The sequence below is a fragment of the Eptatretus burgeri genome, chromosome 5 (genome assembly GCF_056783735.1).
Source record: "Eptatretus burgeri isolate ZD-2024b chromosome 5, Ebu_testis_v1, whole genome shotgun sequence".
Lineage (NCBI taxonomy): Eukaryota > Metazoa > Chordata > Myxini > Myxiniformes > Myxinidae > Eptatretus > Eptatretus burgeri.
Window position 1 is genome coordinate 73,786,675 of NC_140965.1, and position 21,902 is coordinate 73,808,576.

General features: G+C 43.9%; 1 protein-coding gene and 1 long non-coding RNA gene across 16 annotated transcripts in view; one reads left to right on the forward strand and one right to left on the reverse strand.

Moving 5' to 3' along the window:
* LOC147026699 (uncharacterized) overlaps window positions 1-21,902 on the forward strand; it is a 506,204-nt gene that overhangs the window by 183,910 nt on the left and 300,392 nt on the right. For all 15 annotated transcript variants that reach the window (XR_015058478.1, XR_015058480.1, XR_015058479.1 and 12 more), the window contains 3 exons: window positions 7,227-7,280; window positions 7,409-7,453; window positions 20,556-20,609. Coding sequence is in view for 12 of the 15 variants with exons in the window: in XM_085882416.1 (XP_085738542.1) it covers window positions 7,227-7,280; window positions 7,409-7,453; window positions 20,556-20,609 (153 nt within the window). In the remaining 3 variants the exon portion in view is untranslated. The remainder of the gene's footprint in view (window positions 1-7,226; window positions 7,281-7,408; window positions 7,454-20,555; window positions 20,610-21,902) is intronic.
* LOC147026702 (uncharacterized) overlaps window positions 1-21,902 on the reverse strand; it is a 68,977-nt gene that overhangs the window by 39,761 nt on the left and 7,314 nt on the right. The gene's annotated exons all lie outside the window — the stretch shown is intronic.

Here is a 21,902-nt window from a genome sequence, read left to right on the forward strand (position 1 = left end):
GCGCTATAGCGGAGCAGAGTGACGGTTAGAATTTGGTGGGAGCTGATTTGAATATGGTGCTTGTAAAGAAAGTGAATTCACAATGGATAAAAGAAAGTGAAAGAGGAGAAACCTACCTAATCCCATCCAAAGCATATTTCCCTACCCACTAGACACAAGGGAGGATCCTATCTGGGACACGTAATAATGAAATAACTAACTCGGGAACCACTAAATGTTGTGTACCATTACCTTGGGGGGGGGGGGTGAGGTCTTGGTTCCCAGAACCATCACGATGTATACCATATTTTTGGCATACAAGTCGATGTGAAGAATAAGTCGAATTGACTAATTTCCCTATTTTCTTTCTTAAAAAAAACTTGGTTCATAGATAAATCGATTTGGAGTAGAAGATGAAGCGAGATCAAGAGTGATAGTGAGCAAAACGTCACAGTCAGAACACTGTTAATTTCGCAATGACACTGTCGCAATGCATTGCCAATTAGCTACTTCCAGTGTCATGAATATTAATGAGCTGTTTTGTGCATATTATTTGAACGAGCAAGTTGGCCATGCCCGCACGGGATTCTAAACGGGGTAGGGATGGAGGCGGCAAAAATGCAATGGCATCTTCTGTCATCGAGCCGGCAAGCGGGGAGCAACAATTCCCATTTATTAACACATCTGATGCAATTTATACTATGTAATGGTGGCGAGGTGCTCCATTTGAAACTGTTTGTTTGATATATACATATATATATATATATATATATATATATATATATATATATATATATATATATATATATATATATATATATATATATATATATTGTCGCGGATTCGCGCCCGCCGGCGTGCGAACGGCCACGTAACTCGAATTGCGGCACGTCGCCCACCGGACGGACAATCCAGTCGTGACCCTCTCGGACTAACGCCGGGAACCAGTCACGGGTGGACCTTTCGGTCTCACCGCGATCGAGCCAATCGGCCCCCGCGTGGGATAGGGTTGCTCGCCAAATTCGACCTACCAAAGTACCCACACGGAGGGTAGACCGGGCGATCGCACCTCGCCGCAGGTCGACTTCGGACACGGGCCACTTAAGCGACCCGTTCCGTACTATCGGGATAACCGAGCGGTGTTATTCGTCGGCCTCGACGGTTCGATTAATTATCGGGCGTCTTAGCCCAGGACCAACCCTTTACGTGAAGCAAGATGGGGATTCAATGAAAGAAATGACGAAGCGAAGCGGGAAAACAGTTCAACATAAAGCACATTTATTCGCGATGAACGGAAAGCACACATATACAATTCCACCAAAAGCACATGTAAAAGGAAAAGAAACACAATGCAATTTTACACAAAAAGCAAATGTAAAAGCAAAGACACAATGCAGAGCTATCCGACTACCGAGCACACGGCAACACTTATGCAATTCTACTTCACAAACGGCGCCGACAACACATACCCAAAACCAAGAAAAAGAACACCCTCAAGGATGAGGCGAGCCTGGGGCCGAGACCGGGTCGGGCCTACCCGTCTGATGATGAGGCGCGAAGTGGCGATGGTGCCCCAACTCCGCGGGCCTCGCGGACAGTGTCTGGTAGGGGGTGGGAAAAGGGGCCCCCTTTGTCGCACTATCTCAGCGCGGGGGGAAACAGGAGGGGGTTGCTGATGCTCGGGGGAAGGAGGATTTTTATTCCGTCTCGGGTCCCGCGACGAGCGTCTCCACCTCGACCAGGTCGCGCCGTCGGCCTCCCGCCTTCAGCTCCCGGCACCGACGCGAGCACCCCCTCGTCCGTCTTCGCCGCCGCCACCTCTCCACAGCTCCGCCGACAACTCGTTCCAACGCACAGCTCGTTCCAACGCGCAACTTCCTTCCAGCTCCACCGACGACTCTCTTGAACTCCGAACTCACTCTTTCCAACGCACACCACCTTTCTGACGAACGCAGCCGCTTATATAAGCCCCGTGGCTTCGCCTTTGACCCCCTGCCTTCGACCTTTCACCTCGCTCCCCATTGGCCCGAGAAAAAGTGGGCGTGAATGCTTTTTGATCCATGAATTTGCATATAGCGACCGCCCTCCAACGCCCTGGAGGCGGGGCCAAATTGCCCCTCGCTCACCGATTGGACGGAACAAAAGTGGGCGTGAGTCGTTTTTGATCCGTTTTTCTGCGGAAAGTCCGTGATGTTTTGTACACGCTGTTCGGTGCGCGCCCTGCACGAGTCCAATACCGGTACCCACAAGCGGCGCAAGAACGGTGGCGATGCGACGGTTGCGAGGTGTGACGGTAAAGGTCGTGGCTGTTGTGGTGAAGCGGCATTGTGGTGGGTGGTTGATGTTGTGATGACTGTTGAGACGTGGTTGGTGCTGGTAATAATGGCGGTTGGTCCAAAATAAAGATAGTAAAAGAAAAACGGCTATCCTGAAGAGTCGCAGCACGCATGAATGACATTTATTCCCTCTAGACAACGGGTTTGGGCCTAACTACACATATACTTACCGAGATATCTCACCTAAGGGACCTGAATGGTGGTTTGCGAATTTGGTCAACCACAACACTACCCCCTCCCCTTTTTACAGACTCGTCCCGAGTCGTCAAATTTTCGTGTGCCATCATGTGTAGTTTTCCCCTAGTACATTTTACCTACGGATCCCTGAGTGCGACATTCATGGTATTCGTGTCCCCAAAATAAATAACCTGAGGGCTGCGTAACTACCTAAACAAACTCACTCACACGGACGACTTAAATAAAATTGCCGGCGCTAGGACAGACATGCCGGGGGCGCACTCATATTTACAGTACATCTTAACCTTAACTTACAAATTTTACACCAAACCATGGCCCAGGATCAATGAGCTCTGCAAAAAGAAAGCAGTTAACAGGGAGCCAGGCTGCTCGCATGCAGTCTCTGGCTCAAAACAATGCAGGTGACAGGGAACGTGGCTGGCTGCTCACACGCAGTCCAAGGCCTTCCCTTTTGAACTGAACGCAGTGAACCACAACGGTGCATGGGCCGCACAAACGTAGCCTCCGTGCCAGCTCAAGTGGCACACGCAATGAACACACGAATGGATGGATGAACACAAACACGGTGCACGGGCCGCCACTGCAGGCCCGTGTTGTAGCTGCCAACGGGGCAGTTCTCGCAGCTTGCAAACTGTTGCCTTGCGGATCCTGGCGCACATGGAAATGAACAGGGGGGGGGGGGCAAAGCAAAAATTGAACGGGGCTGGTGAACATGGGCAGTGGGCATGGCATGGCAAAGGCAGCAGGCAAACACAGCCCGCAGAAGAAGGCCGCTGCAGGCAAACACAGCCGGCAGATGAACTGGCCGGCACAGGCCTTGCAGAAAAACAGCCAGCCGGCAGATGAAGTGGCCGGCACAGGCCTTGAAGCAAAACACGGCCAGCCGATGGCACAGGCCTTGCAGCAAAACAACAGCTGCCGATGAAGTTGGCCGGCCTCCGCCTTGAAGCAAAACACGGCCAGTCGATGAAGTTGGCCAGCCTTTGCCGTTCAGTGGAGGTTGGTGGAGGGAGTGCGGTGGTGCTGGCCACTTGGAAGGTGGGCTCGGACCTACCTACCTGTCTCCCTCCCAACCTATCGCCTTTGCCTGTCACTGTACATACCCACTCCCTTAATTTGTCAAACCCCAATTTAGCCCCAACTTATTTTTTTGTTGTTTTTATTTTTACTCCCCCACTATAAATCGTCCCCTAACCCCCTGTACTGTCCTTGTTCGGCTAACCTATTCTGTCACCTAGCCTACTCCCAACCCCTACGTTCCCTTCCCGGAGGGGAACAAGGGAGAGCTAACGTCCTGTGCCGAGGCCCAACGAAGCCTCAGAATGGCCTCCCCAGAGTTCAGCGATCTATAACACAAAGTGGGTCCAGCGGCCCACAACGAGAGCGAGGGGATGGATGGTGCGGAGGGGTACACTTCCTAATCTACCCTATCCATTTAACTGTTAAACTACCCCGGGGCTTTCAACAAGCGCCTCTCGCTTAAACTATTGGTTCTAACAACCCAGATTCCCGTCGCCTGTGTTGGTGTCCTCACAATTTCGGGCCTCGCCCCCCCAATTTTCTCTCCGTGCCTTCACACGGTCTCATGGCTGGGACACGTGGCCCCCTTTGGCAGGCACGACCCTCTGCCGAATCTCCCGCTATGGCACCCCCGGGCACTACACTGCCTCCGAGCCTACCAGCTCCCTAACACCGGGGAGTTCCCCCTATGGCACCTCCCCTGAAACGCACACGTGGCAGGCTGGCTTCCCAGGCCCCTTTCCGAGGGTCACCCTTGCCCACAACACTGCCCACGTGGCTAATGGCGCCCCGGGCCCCCGCACCAAGCAGGCGCACCCGTGCCCACTATGCTATCCCGGCCCCCCATGGGCCCTTGGCCTGCCACGGCCGACTAGCCTGGTGCCCGGGGTACCCACTCAGCGATACTCACCTTTCGCAGCCACGCTCCCAAGCCCGTCAACAGGGCTCCTGCACGCCTCCAAATGGGTTTCGATACTCATTTGGGGGGCCGAGACCGGGTCGGGCCTACCCGTCTGATGATGAGGCGCGAAGTGGCGATGGTGCCCCAACTCCGCGGGCTTCGCGGACAGTGTCTGGTAGGGGGTGGGAAAAGGGGCCCCCTTTGTCGCACTATCTCAGCGCGGGGGGAAATAGGAGGGGGTTGCTGATGCTCGGGGGAAGGAGGATTTTTATTCCGTCTCGGGTCCCGCGACGAGCGTCTCCACCTCGACCAGGTCGCACCGTCGGCCTCCCGCCTTCAGCTCCCGGCACCGACGCGAGCACCCCCTCGTCCGTCTTCGCCGCCGCCACCTCTCCACAGCTCTGCCGACAACTCGTTCCAACGCACAGCTCGTTCCAACGCGCAACTTCCTTCCAGCTCCACCGACGACTCTCTTGAACTCCGAACTCACTCTTTCCAACGCACACCACCTTTCTGACGAACGCAGCCACTTATATAAGCCCCGTGGCTTCGCCTTTGACCCCCTGCCTTCGACCTTTCACCTCGCTCCCCATTGGCCCGAGAAAAAGTGGGCGTGAATGCTTTTTGATCCATGAATTTGCATATAGCGACCGCCCTCCAACGCCCTGGAGGCGGGGCCAAATTGCCCCTCGCTCACCGATTGGACGGAACAAAAGTGGGCGTGAGTCGTTTTTGATCCGTTTTTCTGCGGAAAGTCCGTGATGTTTTGTACACGCTGTTCGGTGCGCGCCCTGCACGAGTCCAATACCGGTACCCACAAGCGGCGCAAGAACGGTGGCGATGCGACGGTTGCGAGGTGTGACGGTAAAGGTCGTGGCTGTTGTGGTGAAGCGGCGTTGTGGTGGGTGGTTGATGTTGTGATGACTGTTGAGACGTCGTTGGTGGTGGTAATAATGGCGGTTGGTCCAAAATAAAGATAGTAAAAGAAAAACGGCTATCCTGAAGAGTCGCAGCACGCATGAATGACATTTATTCCCTCTAGACAACGGGTTTGGGCCTAACTACACATATACTTACCGAGATATCTCACCTAAGGGACCTGAATGGTGGTTTGCGAATTTGGTCAACCACCACAATATATATGTATATATGGCTTTTTGATGCCTATGGGCCATAATAAAAATTTGTATTGGTGTCAAAGCCGGTGACCAATTGCAAATTAACAGTAGGATTACTTTGTGGGATGTCCTTTCGGATAAATTTGGACTGTGAATAGTTTTTCAACATGTTTCTTATCATATGGAGGTACAGTACAGTACTTAAAAACAAATTACATTTCTCGCTGACACCGCATTTCCTACCATATTCCTGCCGTTTTACTCAGTGAACTTAACAACTTCCAACTTAAAAGCTGGCATGTACCGTCGTACAACTCGCGTGACTTTACAGGAGGTATTTTTGAGATGATGTATTGAGAATGGATACATGTGATTAGGATTGAAAGGGGTGGATCAAACGGAATTGGTGGGTGCGTGCTCATTGTTGATTGGATAATTTCACGTGCATCAGTGAGTGGATTAACATTTAATTGCTCACCCAATCAGCAAACGTTCCAGGCAATGATTTCTGTAGTGCGCTTTCAATTAACAATTACACAATTTATTTCAAAAAATATCGCACTTTGCACTCCGCCCGATCTGTATGCCACCAGCCCAGTCAAAAACCAAGCCGCAGAAGAAAACCCAACCAAGCTGCGGAACATTGAACACCCCATGCTTTTAAGCAGCTCAAGAGGAGTGGAGTTTGGCAGAGGTCGGGAACAAAATTTGACCGCTCAAACTGTCAAAAAATTTTCATTTATGCAATTCAATGTTTATACCCATCGACGAGTCGATTCTGAGCACAAGTCGAGGCCCGGATTTCCAGGAAGAAACGTATTGACTTGTATGCCGAAAGATACAGTATTTAAATGCCTTTAAAGCTTTTTCTTGTTGATTTTAACAGTATATAATAACCCATGCCCAAAACCTCTTCCTAAATTACTTTTGGAACACTAACCAAGTCAATTATATCAGCCTGGCTGTGTGAATTTGCATTGAAGCCAAAATAAAATAGTAATTAATGTCATGTTATAATTCCTCCTCTTTGGTTAAAAAAAAAGTCTCTGTGAACTCGGTGGTATTGATATTGCACAAAAATGGCAATCTTTCCACCGGGGGCAATTTGCAAGGTCAATCAGCAATCTCAGATTATAAAGCAAGAACAAGCCTGCATATGGGAAACATCTACAAGAATCGATGGTGTTTCGTAACCGAATAATTAAGAACAGCCAGGGCTTCACAATTTGAATATACACCAATGGTACATTTTACAATGACTGACTTTCAACCTGTCAACTCTAATTTTCATAATAGAGGTTCCATATTTTCCACTATGCAATAATTATACTTGATGTCACTATTACTCATCGGACCATGGAAAACAACTTTGGTCTGAGTGAATAAGCTGTCGAGCTCTGCTGTGATTGATACATGATTGATGTTGATGTACTCTGCTTTCCTTTCCTTTGAATTGGCCTCAGATTTTAATGGACTCAGTGTTTTTTGGCTCACAACCTTGGCCTATATTCATCCATCTGCTAACTGTAACCAAAGTACAATTTCCCCCGACACTCGTGGGGTAATGCTATTTTTCTTGTACAAATATCCGGTGGTAGGTTGACAGAAAGATACATGAAAATTGTTGGAGGATTATGTAAAGGTGAGTTTTGCCAACCATTCTGTCTGATTTAGGGCCTGCCTGGGAAGAGAGGCCCACACGGGCGGAATGGGCTGCTGGGAATAGAGGTGAGTTTTTAAAAAGGTGTTGTGATGTCCGTCCAATGTTCATGCTTGTAAATTGTACTAAATTCGCATGTCAGTTGGTGCAATTGAGGTATTGAGCTTTATCATTTTGCCTTGCTTGATTTCTCCAGGGCCCTTTTGGAAACCCTGGGAAGTGGGGTTCACAGGGTCCCAAAGTGAGTGAGAACCCAACTTATCCAAACCATTTTTTGTTGCACTGCTTTGCACTGTCATATGCTTGCAACGTTCATGTTTATCTAACTTTTTGAATATCCTTCTTATGTATTGTAAAAACATAACATACTCACAGCAGTCCAAGAATTAATACTAAAAGTGTGTATGTACTGTATGTACAGTTTGTGCAGCATCCTTTATATGTGTATCAATACGATAAGAGCGCCATTTGTCTCTGTGTTGTTTGTGTGTGTCAGCATTTTTCTCATAAATGGCTGAACAGATCTTCGTCAAACGTTCAGAGGTTCGTCAGTGAGTGCTTTAGGCAAAAAAAAAATTTCGAAAATTAAAAAACAAAGTTCAAATATTTTTTTTATTTTTTATTTTGTTTTAATCACTCTATCGTGCCAAAGCCTTTTTCATTAATAACAGTTATATTCACTTACACATATGTATAAATAAATAAAAAACGGTTACCAGACATTTAAATACAAATAAACCGAGCAAATATACTGAACATCTTCTTCCTGACCAGCAGCTTATCACAGTTAGCAGTACATCTTGTTCTTCTTCCTGGCAGTACCATATTTATGGATCCGGGATCAAACTTAACCCAGAAACATCAATGGTACATTCACGAGCATCCATTCAAAGAATGACATCTAATTCTACTTCTAAGATAGATAGCCTGGTGTTGGTTTAGTGGTTAGGGTAGCTGGCTTGGAATCCTAGGCATGGCTTGCATTTTGACGAGGCCGATCGGCCTCGCCCCCGTGATCGACCCGGTGGTCAATTTTCAGGGGGTCTTTTTATCGGCCCCATAAAATTAAGCTGTGAAAAAAAAAAATTAAAAAAAATTATTATTTTAAAAAAATTGATAAAAAAAGCTAAGATTACCTGTATGGCAAAACAAAACATTTGTTCAACACCATTGGTCTCCTTTTGGACGCAAGAAACGGACAATGACATGGTTGAAGCCATCTCCACAGATTATGAGAATACTGTTGTGTTCGACTTATCTTCAGGCAGCTCAGGGGATGAATCTCTTTCACAATTATCTGATGAGTCTGATGATAGTGACTTTTGGGGGTTTCTGCCTGAAGATTTTCATCAATACTAAAGTTACTTAGTATTTGGCAGAATGTACTGAACACATGTATCTGTTATGTTATTGGACTGGAGAGAGAGAGATACTTGCAGATAAATTAGTTTTGTTGAGACAGAAATGCATCAATAAACTCATTAAATTTGTGACTGTTCAGATTTTTTTTTTTGGTCATTCAGCTTTGCAGTGAATAAAGTTTTAAATTTGTTGCGAGAATAAATCTTTTGACATTATTACTACGTTACTGGTGGATCCAGGTCTGGATATTCAAGTACAACCTACATGACAAGGTAATGGCAGTGAAAAGTCAAGATTTTTCCCCATGTATATATTGAACACAGTGGGCTAGTCCGAGGGGAGAAATGGGTTGGACTTGTGTACGTAATACTTGAATGGTCCCAGTTCGATGGCAGACATGTAATGTATTGTACCGGCACATCATTCATGCAAATTGTCAGAACATTTGTCATTACAGGTAATAATCCACAACAACAAAGACAACTTAGTTCTAATACTTTTTATGAAAAGGATTGTGGGAAAGTACTGTGCTTGAGCAGAAAGTTCTTTTTCTCAGAACTTTGTGTTTGGCCCAAAGAAGGGCCGTTTAAGGTACATTTTGAAATTACATAGTTAGGATTAGGCTCAGTTTATTCAGATTCTTTGGCAGTTCAGTTTGTACGGACATTGGTCAATTTGGACCACATGTTAAAACAATTTACAAAAACTAATTCACAAGATTTTGAAGCAATTTTAAAATCAGCCCCGTGGGCAAAAATCAACCCCCTCACCCCACATGACAAGGCCGATTTATCACCTCCGTCCGATTTTGAAAATGCAAGGCCTGCCTTGGGTCGTGAGTTTGAGCCCCGTTGGCCACTGAATTAACACCAGGGGGTTGACTCAGCCTGTCATCCTTCTGAGGTTGTTGAAATGAGTACCAGTGCACTGGTCCCAGTCTATGCCCCGGTTAGAATAGGTGTACCATATCCCTGTGTGTCGGAAGAGGTGACCAGGGTTGGCGTCAGGAATGGCATCCTGCCATAAAAAAAAAAAACATTTCCTCAAGAAGGGAACCATGATTGCATGGAGCCTGCATAAAAGCTAACCCCTGCTCAGCAGGGAAAAATTGCTATAAAAAGGCTGTTCTACTTCTCAGGTAACATTTTTACAATGTGCCTCTTCGTCAATTATCGACAAGGTGTTTTGACAGTCCCATTACCCCCTCCGCAGAACCTGATAAATGAATATAATGAGCACACAAGAGGTATAAATGTAAACAATGAATACACAAGACTTTTACTGTCATCAAAATCCAAATATTAACATGAACAAGAGCATATATATATATATATATATATATATATATATATATATATATATATATATATATATATATATATATATATATATATATATATATATATATATATATATATATATATATATATATATATATATATATATATATATATATATATATATATATATATATATACATATATATATATATACATATATATATATATATATATATATATATATATATATATATATATATATATATACATACATACTAGCGATACCCGTGCACATGCACGGGATAGCAGTACAACATAGCTGGTAGCAGACGGCAGACCGTACACGGGGAATGACAAAAATACGCATTGTGCAAAATGCAAGTGGTATTATGGAACGCCAAGACTTCCCAAACATTGTTGGCATGTCCACGAAGTGCCACAGCAATTTCATAGGGATAGTGTGACAGCGAGCCGAGTTTTTAGTGTGCAAGCTTGGTATTATAATGGAGATTATATTATATATGTATATACGTGAAACGTACCAGGATAGATGATGGTGATAATGATTGGGGGGGGGGGGGCGGAGAGGAAGGGGAAGGGTAACAGGACTTTGTGTCCAGCCTATCGGGTACAATACATTTCTCTGTGTGTGAAGTTGATTTTGCGATCTCTTGGTTTCAGGTCTCACGGTCTTGGACACTTGACACTTGACGGTTGCAATTCCATGGGGTTTCTGCAAATCTCACAGGATTATGAGTTGGACAGGTTACCATGACGGTTCATTTTAAAATCACTCGATGGTGCCTAAACCTTTGTAGCTCCGTGAAAGGTAATAGTGAATGATCCCTGACCCCATTCCTGAGAGGGTGTAGGAAGTGTTTTCGGCCCACAAAAATATACCGGGCAACGCGTTCTGGGTACCCCTGCTAATATATGTATATATACTGCGAGGCGAAGTATATATATGTATAAATTGTGCGACTGCTGGGCGAAGGAGGAGAAGGAGATTGGGAAGGCGAGTCCGGAGGCAGTGGGAGAGGAGGAAGGGTAGAAGTGTGGAGGTGAGAGTTGGAACTCTGAATGTTGGGACGATGACTGGCAAAGGGCGAGAGTTGGCTGATATGATGGAGAGAAGAAAGGTGGACATACTGTGTGTACAAGAGACCAAGCGGATGGGGAGTAAGGCTAGGAGCATTGGAGGTGGTTTCAAACTGTTCTACGATGGTGTGGATGGGAGGAGAAATGGTGTCGGGGTAATCCTGAAGGAAGATTATGTCAAGAGGGTATTGGAGGTGAGGAGAGTGTCTGACCGAGTGATGAGTGTGAAGTTGGAAATTGAAGGGGTGATGATGAATGTCATCAGTGCATATGCCCCACATATGGGGTGTGAGATGGAGTATAAAGAAGATTTCTGGAGTGAGTTACATGAAGTGGTGGAGAGTGTATCCAAGGATGAAAGAGTGGTGATTGGAGCAGATTTCAATGGGCATGTTGGGGAAGGGAATAAAGAGGATGAGGAGGTGATGGGTAGGTACGGTCTCAACAAGAGAAATGTGGAAGGGCAAATGGTGGTAGAGTTTGCAAAAAGAATGGAAATGGCAGTGGTAAATACGTATTTCAAGAAGAAGGAGGAACACAGGGTGACATACAAGAGTGGAGGAAAGTGCACACATGTGGATTACATCTTAAGCAGGAGATGCAACCTGAAAGAGATTAGTGACTGTAAGGTGGTGGCAATGGGAGAGTGTAGCTCGACAGCATCGATTGGTGGTCTGTAGGATGACTTTAGAGGTGAGGTTGAGGAAGAGAGTGAGGGCTGAACCAAGGACCAGATGGTGGAAGCTGAAGGAGGAAGACTGTTGCATGAAATTTAGGGAGGAGGTGAGACAGGTGTTGGATGGTGGTAAAGATGGGTGGGATGATTGGGCAACGACAGCAGAAGTTGTGAGGGAGAGAGCAAGGAAGGTACTTGGTGTGACATCTGGACAGAGAAAGGAAGATAAGGAGACTTGGTGGTGGAATGAGGAAGTAGAGGAAAGTACAAGGAAGAAGGGGTTGGCGAAAAAGAAGTGGGATTGTCAGAGAGATGAAGAAAGTAGGCAGGAGTACAAGGAGTGGCGGCGAAAGGCAAAAAGAGAGGTGGCAAAGGCCAAGGAAAAGGCATATGACGAGCTGTATGAGAAGTTGGATACAAAAGAAGGGGAAAAGGATTTATACCGATTGGCAAGACAGAGGGACCGAGCTGGGAAGGATGTGCTGCAGGTTAGGGTGATAAAGGACGAAAATGGGAATGTGCTGACGAGCGAGGAGAGTGTGTTGAGAAGGTGGATGGAGTACTTTGAGGAGCCGATGAATGAAGAAAATGAGAGAGAGAAGGTTGGAAGAGGTGGAGATAGTGAATCTGGAAGTGGGGTGGATCAGTAAGGATGAAGTGAGGACTGCTATGAAGAAGATGAAAAGTGGAAAGGCGGTTGGCCCAGATGGTATCCCAGTGGAGGCATGGAAGTTCTAAGGAGAGATGGCAGTGGGGTTGTTAACCAGATTGTTTAATAAAGTCTTGGAAAGTGAGAGGATGCCGGAGGAGTGGAGATTAAGTGTACTGGTTCCGATTTTCAAGAATAGGGGTGATGTGCAGAGCTGTGGAAATTACAGAGGGATAAAGTTGTTCAGCCACACCATGAAGTTGTGGGAAAGAGTAGTGGAAGCTCGGTTGAGAGGAGAGTTGACGATCTGTGAGCACCAATATGGGTTTATGCCAGGAAAGAGAAGCACTGATGCGATGTTTGCTTTGAGAATGTTGATGGAGAAGTATAGGGAAGGCCAGAAGGAGTTACATTGTGTGTTTGTGGTTTTAGAGAAAGCTTATGATAGGGTGCCAAGAGAGGAGTTGTGGCATTGTATGAGGAAGTCGGGAGTGGTGGAGAAGTATGTGAGGATCGTGCAGGATATGTACGAGGACAGTGTGACAGCGGTGAGGTGTGCGGTAGGAATTACGGACCAGTTTAAGGTAAAAGTGGGATTGCACCAAGGATCGACTCTGAGCCCTTTCCTGTTTGCAATGGTGATGGACAGGTTGACGGACGAGATCAGACTGGAGTCCCCATGGACTATGATGTTCGCGGATGACATCATGATCTGTAGGGAGAGTAGGGAGCAGGCTGAGGCGAGCCTCGAGAGGTGGAGGTACGCACTGGAGAGAAGGGGAATGATAGTCAGTCGGAGTAAGACGGAGTACATGTGCGTAAATGAAAGGGACGGTGGTGGTATGGTGCGGTTGCAAGGAGTTGAGGTGGGGAAGGTGGATGGGTTTTAATACTTGGGATCAACTGTCCAAAGTAACGGAGAGTGTGGGAGAGAAGTGAAAAAGAGAGTGCAGGCAGGATGGAGTGGGTGGAGAAGAGTTGCAGGAGTGATTTGTGACAGAAGGGTAGCTGCAAGAGTGAAGGGGAAAGTATATAAGACGGTAGTGAGACCAGCTATGTTGTATGGTTTAGAGGCGGTGGCACTAACAAAAAGACAGGAAGCGGAGCTTGAGGTGGCAGAGTTAAAGATGCTGCGATTCTCGTTGGGAGTGACGAGAATGGACAGGATAAGGAATGAGTATATTAGAGGGACAGCACAGGTAGGACGGTTTGGAGACAAAGTGAGAGAGGCGAGATTGAGATGCTTTGGACATGTGCTCAGGAGGGAAGCGGAGTATATCGGGAGAAGGATGTTGAAGATGGAGCCGCCAGGCAGGAGGAGAAGAGGAAGGCCAAAGAAGAGGTTCATGGATACGGTGAGGGCAGACATGCGGGTGGTTGGAGTGTCAATGGAAGATGTGGAGGATAGAGCAAAATGGAGACGGTTGATCCGCTGTGGCGACCCCTAACGGGAGCGAGCCGAAAGAAGAAGAAGATATATATATATATATATATATATATATATATATATATATATATATATATATATATATATATATATATATATATATCTATCTATATATATCGACAGACGTCGTGACTCGCCCATCAAGGCCCCACGAGGGTGCAGGTAACCTGCAACGGTCTCGTGGGACCCATTCGGTCACCAAGGCTCCACGGTATAAAGGTCTACGGACCCTGTCTGACTCCCTTGTCTTTGAGGGTAGTCTTTTCTTTTCTTTTGAATGAATGTTGGTGGCGCCATCTATAAGTCGAACTGTGTCAGTGCTGTACATTGATAATTGCTTATTGTGGTTGTAGTGCTTTCGTTGCCTATATACGTGTTTGCATTGCTTACTGCATGCGTGTTTAGTATTCCCTGTATACGTGTGTCGTAGCAAATAAATCTGCTTGGTTAAATGTACCCCGTTCGTCGTGTCCTCTTTACCTTATTGGAACGCCATCTCGTATTGCGGAATATTCGTTGGGCTTTAAATACCCGTTAAATAGAATCGGATCCGGCGAGGTCGGGCCATAATACCCGCTCGGTTATCACTGAAGAACGGAACGGACTGCTTGAGTGGTTAATGTCCAAGCCGACCTGCGTCGAGGTACAGTTTCCCGGTAGGCTACCCACGCGAGTACTTAGGAAAATCGATATTCGGCGATTGACCCTATTTTGCGCGGGTGGAAAATTGGCAAGACCGTGGTGGGATTAAGAACCCACCCGTGACAGGGTTCCGGCGTTGTTCCGGAAGGTCACAACTGAATTGTCCGTCCGGTGGGCGACGCGGCTGCTATTAGAAAAACACGGTCGATCGCATGCCGGTGGGCGTGAATTCGTAACAAAAAAATATATATATATATACACGACAGGTCAAAAGTTTCAGAACACCCCCATTTTCCAGTTTATACTGAAATTTAAGCAGTTCAAGTACAGTGAATAACCTGAAATGGTACAAAGCCAAGCGGTAAACTGCCAGAGGTAAAAAAAAAAGAAAAGAAAAAAGTTTAGCTTACCAAAAACTGAAAAATAATGAAAATTTTTCTCTTGTTAAAAAGGCCCTTTTCAGGGAACAAGTAATGGGTTAGCAACTGCAGCTGTTATGCAGTAATGGAAGGAAATTATGTCTTGAAAGTTGATGCAAACAATTCCTACAGGTGTCCCAACTTTTGTTGATTAGTTACAAACCCTCTGTATGTATAAAAGCAGTGTTGGAACAGACTGTGTTGCTCCACCCTCTGAAGCATTGTTTGGACAATATTGCACTGCAGGAAGTAGTATATTGCTATCATAATGGCAAGAAAAAGACAATGAACAAAGGAACACACACAGACCATTATAACCCTTAAAAGTGTAGGTCTTCCCTTTCGAGAATTTGCAAAGGAGCCAAGGTGTCAGTGAGTACAGTTTCCTTCACCATCAAAAGGCACTTGGAAACTGGAGGAAACTCTGACAGGAAGAGGTCTGGCAGACGCAAAGCCACAACACAATCAGAAGACAAGTTTCTGAGAGTCAAGAGCTTGCATGATAGGCGGCTCACAGAACAGCAGCTTCAAGCACAGCTTAACACTGCTCGAAGGAAGGAAGTCTCAGTTTCAACTGTAAAGAGAAGAGTTCGAGCTGCAGGTTTGACAGGTCGAGTGGCAGTAAGAAAGCCATTGCTAAGATGGCAAAATAAGAAAAAGAGGCTTGCCCGGGCCATGAAGCACCGCCAGTGGACTACTGAAAACTGGAAGAAGGTGTTATGGACCGATGAATCAAAATTTGAAATCTTCGGTTCATTACGCAGGGTTTTTGTATATTGCCGAGTCGGCGAAAGGATGGTTCCTCAGTGTGTGACACCAACTGTCAAACATGGAGGAGGAAGTGTGATGATCTGGGGCTCTTTTGCTGGATCTAGAGTTGGCGACTTGCACAGAGTGACTGACATTCTGAACCAAAATGGCAACCACAGCATTTTGCAGCGCCATGCAATAACCTCTGGTCTACACCGAGTTGGTCAGGGATTCATCCTGCAGCAAGATAACGACCCAAAACATACCTCCAGGCTATGTCAGAACTGCCTTAAAAGAAAAGAACAAGAGGGAAGGCTTCAAATCCTGGAATGGCCAGCACAGTCTCCAGACTTAAACCCCAGAGCTGGTTTGGGATGAACTGGACAGAAGGGTGAAAGCAAAGCAACCTACAAGTGCAACACATTTGTGGGAGCTTCTGCAACAGTCTTGGGAAGAACCTTCCTAATAATATTTGATTTCCATTGTAGAAAGAATGCCACGAGTATGTTCGGCTGTTATATCTGCAAAAGGTGGCTACTTTGATGAGTCAAACTTTTCGATAAAATTTTCTTCAACAAAACGATTCCATGATTTTTTTTTTGTCTGCAATTGTTTATTTGTTCTATGTTTTAATTTCAGAGTACATTGAAACATTAAACTGCTTAAATTTCAGTACAAACTGGAAAAATTGGGGTGTTCTAAAACTTTTGACCGGTCGAGTATGTGTGTATATATATATATATATATATATATATATATATATATATATATATATATATATATATATATATATATATATATATATATATATATATATATATATATCAGATGCAACTCCTGACTTATGTTGAGTATCGCTGCCGATTATCCGGACAGAACAACCATCCGCCTGCCACTCAGACAATTGTTCCTGCAAGTGCAAACCATTTCAACCAGAAAGCATGTGTTGTGATCGGCGGGAAAATCGAAACATGAGTGTGACGAGCATTCCGCTGATCCCCATTGGACAACAGTCCATGCAGTCCATTGGTCATCAGTGGTTCGATATTTATCAGTATACCATCCTGATGAGGGCAAATAAGCCCAAAATCCGGATCGGTGGTCCCGTTTGATGTTTAACTGATGATGACCATGTAATATTTGTCTCTTTAACAGTCACCTGGCCAAAGCCTGTGTTGGAGGTGAGCTTTGGTGTGGACTGGTGCCCAATGAGGATCAGCAGAGTGCTCAACACACACCTCATGTTTCGACATATATTAATATGTATATATATATATATATATATATACATACATATATATATATATATATATATATATATATATATATATATATATTAATATGTATATATATATATATATATATATACATACATACACACACACACACACACACACACACACACACACATACACACACATATCTCGTGCCTATAGAAAGTCTATGCCTCCTTTCAAAATTTTCACCTTTTGTTGCCTTATTGGCAGGAATTAAATTTCATTAAATCAGACTTTTTCCACCTTTATTTACACATCGTAACCCACAACTTCCAAGTGAAAAACATATTCTACAAATTTCATAAAATTAATTAAAAATACAAAACTAAAATATCTTGTTTGGATAAGTGTTCCTCACCCCCCCCCCCCCCGAGTTAATACTTGGTGGAAGCACCTTTAATAGCCATAACAGCTGTGAGTCTGTTGGGATAGGTCTCAACCAACTTTGCACACCTTGATTGGGCAATATTTGGCCATCCTTCTGCACAAAACTGTTCAACCTCGGTGAAGTTACATGGGGAAAGTTGATAGACAGCAATCTTCAAGTCAGGCCACGGATTTTCAAATGGTTTTAGGTCGGGGCTCTGACTGGGCCACTGAAGGACATTTATCTTTTTGTTCCTTGGCCACTCCAGTGCAGCTTTGGCTGTGTGCTTCAGGTCGTTGTCGAGATGAAAGGTGAAGTTCTGTCCCAACTTCAATTTCTTGCAGGGGTAGCAGGTTTTCCTCTCGGATTTTTCTGCATTTTGCTCCATCCATTTCCATTTTATCCTGACAAGTACCCCAGTCCCTGCTGATGATAAACATCCCCATAACATGATGCTGCCACCACCATGCTTCACGGTAGAGATGGTGTTCTTTGGGTGACGTCATAGGTTGGGTATGCGCCAAACGTAATGTTTTGCAAAAAGTTCCATCTTGCTTTTGTCAGACCATAAAACTTTTTGCCACATTGCTTTAGAATCTCGGAGTGGTTTTTTGTATACCTCAAACGGGACTCAAGGTGGGCTTTTTTGAGTAATAGCTTCCTTCTTGCCACCATACCGTACAGGCCAGACTTGGTTAGTGTTTGGGATATTGTTGTCACATGTACACAGTAACCAGTCTTTGCCATAAAGGCATGTAGCACTTTCAAAGTTGCCATTCCTGATGGCCTCTCTGATGAGTCTCCTCCTTGCTTGTTCATCCAGTTTCGAGGGATGACCTGATCTCGGCAAGGTCTTGGTGGTACCATATGCCTTCCACCTCTTAATGTTTGTCCTGACTGTGCTCCAAGGGACATTCAAGGCCTTGAAATATTTTTATACCCATCCCCTGATCTGGGCCTTTCCACAACTTTATCCCAGAGGTCTTTTGAAAGCTCTTTGGGGGCTCATGGTTGAGTCTTTGCTGTGAAATGCACTACCCAACAGAGGAAACCAAAAGGAATTGCTGGTTTTATTCTGAAATAATCAGCATAATGACAACTTAACATAGGTGGAAGGCAATTAACTTGGTGTGTGATTTTGAAGGTGACTGGTTACACCTGAGCTAATTTACAATTGTTGTTATAAAGGGGGGTGGGGGGGGTGGACTCTTATCCAACCAAGATATTCTAGTTCTGTAGTTTTTAATTCATTTTCTAAAATTTGCAGAATTTGTTTTTCACTTGGAAGTTGTGGGTTACGATGTGAAAAGTCTGATTTAATGCAACTTCATTCCTGGCTATAAGGCAACAAAAGGTGAAAATTTTGAAAAGGGGTGTAGACTTTCTATATATACATATATGTATATATGTATATATGTATATATATATATATATATATGTATATATGTATATGTATGTATATATATATATATGTATATATATGTATGTATGTATGTATGTACATATCTGTATATATACACATATGTATATTAGAGTGGTCCAAAAAAGTTGAAAAAAATAGAATGTTGCTCCACAAGCTTAAAATGATTTTAATATGATCCAATAACGTGCATAAATTTTTTTAGCTTGATCGGAGGTGATTTAGAGGTCGCTCCATGTGACTACTTTTTGTCTCATCACTTGAATAAATTAGGGTATGGTCAGGTACGATTACGGGTACTTCTGGATGTCCGAGGTGGAAATGGAGTGCATTTTCGAACTCTATGGGGTCGATTTACTCTAAGAAATGACTGCACCGACATTGGATTCACTACCATTTCGAAAATATGACCTAAAACAAGATTTATCATTACTGGAGTTGAGTAACTAATCCTACTCATTTCGATATTTTCTAATCTATAATTAATTTGTCGTCCGTCTCAACATTTCTTAGAGTAAATCGACCCCACCGAGTTCGAAAATGCAGTCCATCTTCACCTAGGAAGTTCAGAAGTGTACGGATTAGCATCTCACCATACCCTAATTTTTCAATCGATGGAATTACAAACTATTAGAATATTTCATCTCATTTACCAAATACCACTATCATCTCTGCCTCTATTGCTGTCTCCACTCCCGCCTGAACTTATTTCTAGCCGCCCCAACACCCAGTGTTTTAGATTCAATGATTCACGAAAAATATGTTAGTTATTTATTTAGTTATTATTATATTAAATTAGGGTATGGTGAGATGCAAATCCATACACTTCTGAACTTCCACCTCGGACATCCAGAAGTACCCGTAATCGTACCTGACCATACCCTAATTTAACCAACTCATGAAACTAAAAGTCGTCATATGGAGCGACCTCTAGATCACCTCCGATCAACTTAAATATTTTTATGCGCGTTATTGAATCATAGTAGAATAATTTAAGGCTTGTGGAGACATCTGAAGTTTAAATATTTTTTTTTGCTGTTTTTGGACCACCCTAATATAATGTATATATACAAAATTAAATGATATTCTGTATTCATGCACACCTTATCCATGTTTTATCCCCCGCCGCGTGGCGGAAGGGGGATATTGTTGTCACCCAGGGCGTCCGGCTGTCCGTCCATCTGTCTGTCCGTCCGGGCGTCAACATTTATAGCTGTGAGTGCGATAACTCATAAACTGTTCGCCATATCAATTTGAAATTTGGGTCACACATGAACCACCTGAAAAGGAAGAACCCTATTGATTTTGGGCGTGGCCAGATCCAAGATGGCCGGCTGGGGCGGCAATCTTGAAAAAAATGTTTTTTCGCCATATCGATTTGAAATTTGGGTCACACATGTACCACCAGAAAGGAAGAACCTTATTGATTTTGGGCGTGGCCGGATCCAAGATGGCCGACTGGGGCGGCGATAACTCATAAACTGTTTGCCATATCGATTTGAAATTCGGGTCACACATGTACCATCTGAAAAGGAAGAACCCTATTGATTTTGGGCATGGCCGGAACCAAGATGGCCGACTAGGGTGGCCATCTTGAAAAAAATGATTTTTGTAATTAATGGAAAACCGCTTATCTGATTTCATTTATTTTTGCTTACTACGTTCCTCACCCCTGGGGAACTTTTTCGAGATGATGACCAAATGGTGTCTTGTTTCCAATTCACCTCCCTCATTATCTGGAATATGTATGACCTTTTTCATTCAATGGCGGGGGATTCCCCATCTCTGATGGTATATTTTTTGTTTGTTGTTTTTTTAGCTGTCTTGGACTGTTGTGAGTAAATATATCATTCATATAACTTTTTGAATGTGCCAAGTACATTTAACTATGCATACGTGTTATTCATAATCATATGAGTTTTGAGGTCCTGTTAAAATGGAAGACCTGCTTTTCAGGGCAAGCCTGGCCCACCTGGCCCAAAGGGAATTGATGGTCCCAAAGGCCCAAAGGTAAGGATCTTTTATGTACCTTGTGCAGTTCCAATAGGATTTGGGTACCTAATCCAAACAGAATTCCTCCTTTGCTTGTTAACCATTCACGTTAGCATGGCTTCTTTATATTTTATGACTTGTCAGGTTGGTGTACCTGAGCGAATGCAGATTTATTTATAAACAAACTAAAGAAAATATATGATAATAATAATAATAATGATAATGATGAACTGCAGAAAACTGAGTATATTTTTAATACATGCTTTGTGAACACTTTTTGCATAGGTTCCCATAATATCAGTGATGTGTTCTCCTTCATGAATAATTTATGTGTACAATAACAGGCTTTTACCTAAAATATTAGCACAAGATTCCAAAGAGCATTTCGCTTTTTAAGCCATCAGACCATGGAGTAATGGGGAAAGTCCTAAATGGTTTAATGCACTCATAAAGCAAACTACCCATCATGGTAAATAATATTCATCAGGATGAATTGTGGAATGTAATAAAGCAATTATTTTGTGTGCCATTCCAGCATTAATCACATGATATGATTATGGAATTCATTCCACCCTAGTGGTTTCTAAGAGTTGTGTTAACCGATCATGAAATCATGGGGCAAGTCTGGCCTCAGCTAATGAAAAGAACATCAGCTAATGAAAACCATGTTCAATAATATAAGTGGTGCCTCAACAGTGATGCTGCCACAATCCAGAATTATTTGCATGTGCTATACTTTTCTATTCATACTTTAGAGACTACAGTGCTTGCCAGAATTATTTCATGAAATTACTCGTACACTCACAATCCATCCACAGGCTTTTACATTTATCTTCTAACATTACCACTTGTCACATTTTGTTTTACTTAATATTTACAGCTTGTCGAGCCTCATCACACACTCTGAAATCCTAAATAATAGGCAATTCATTCCATAGAAAATGATGGGTATACCAGCATTGAACAGTGCATAGAAGATTAATACGCTGCTTATTTGAACCATCCATTAAGAATATGTGACATAACCTCAATGTTCAAGAAAAATCTTAATTTTTCCAACCTACACAAATTCATTTTCCAAACAATTGAGAAATATCCAGAAAAATCTTTTACAATCCACATATCAAATATAAAACGTTTGGAGATCATGCTGAAACAACCCTGCTCATTTAAGCTGCCTCAACATTCTCTATCCCCTTGATCAATTATATAGTAGACAAATGATTTGGTGAAACATGGCCCATCCCATGATTCTGTCAATGAGAAATTTTGCCTTATCCATGAACACTAACAGCTGAGAATCAGTTTGCA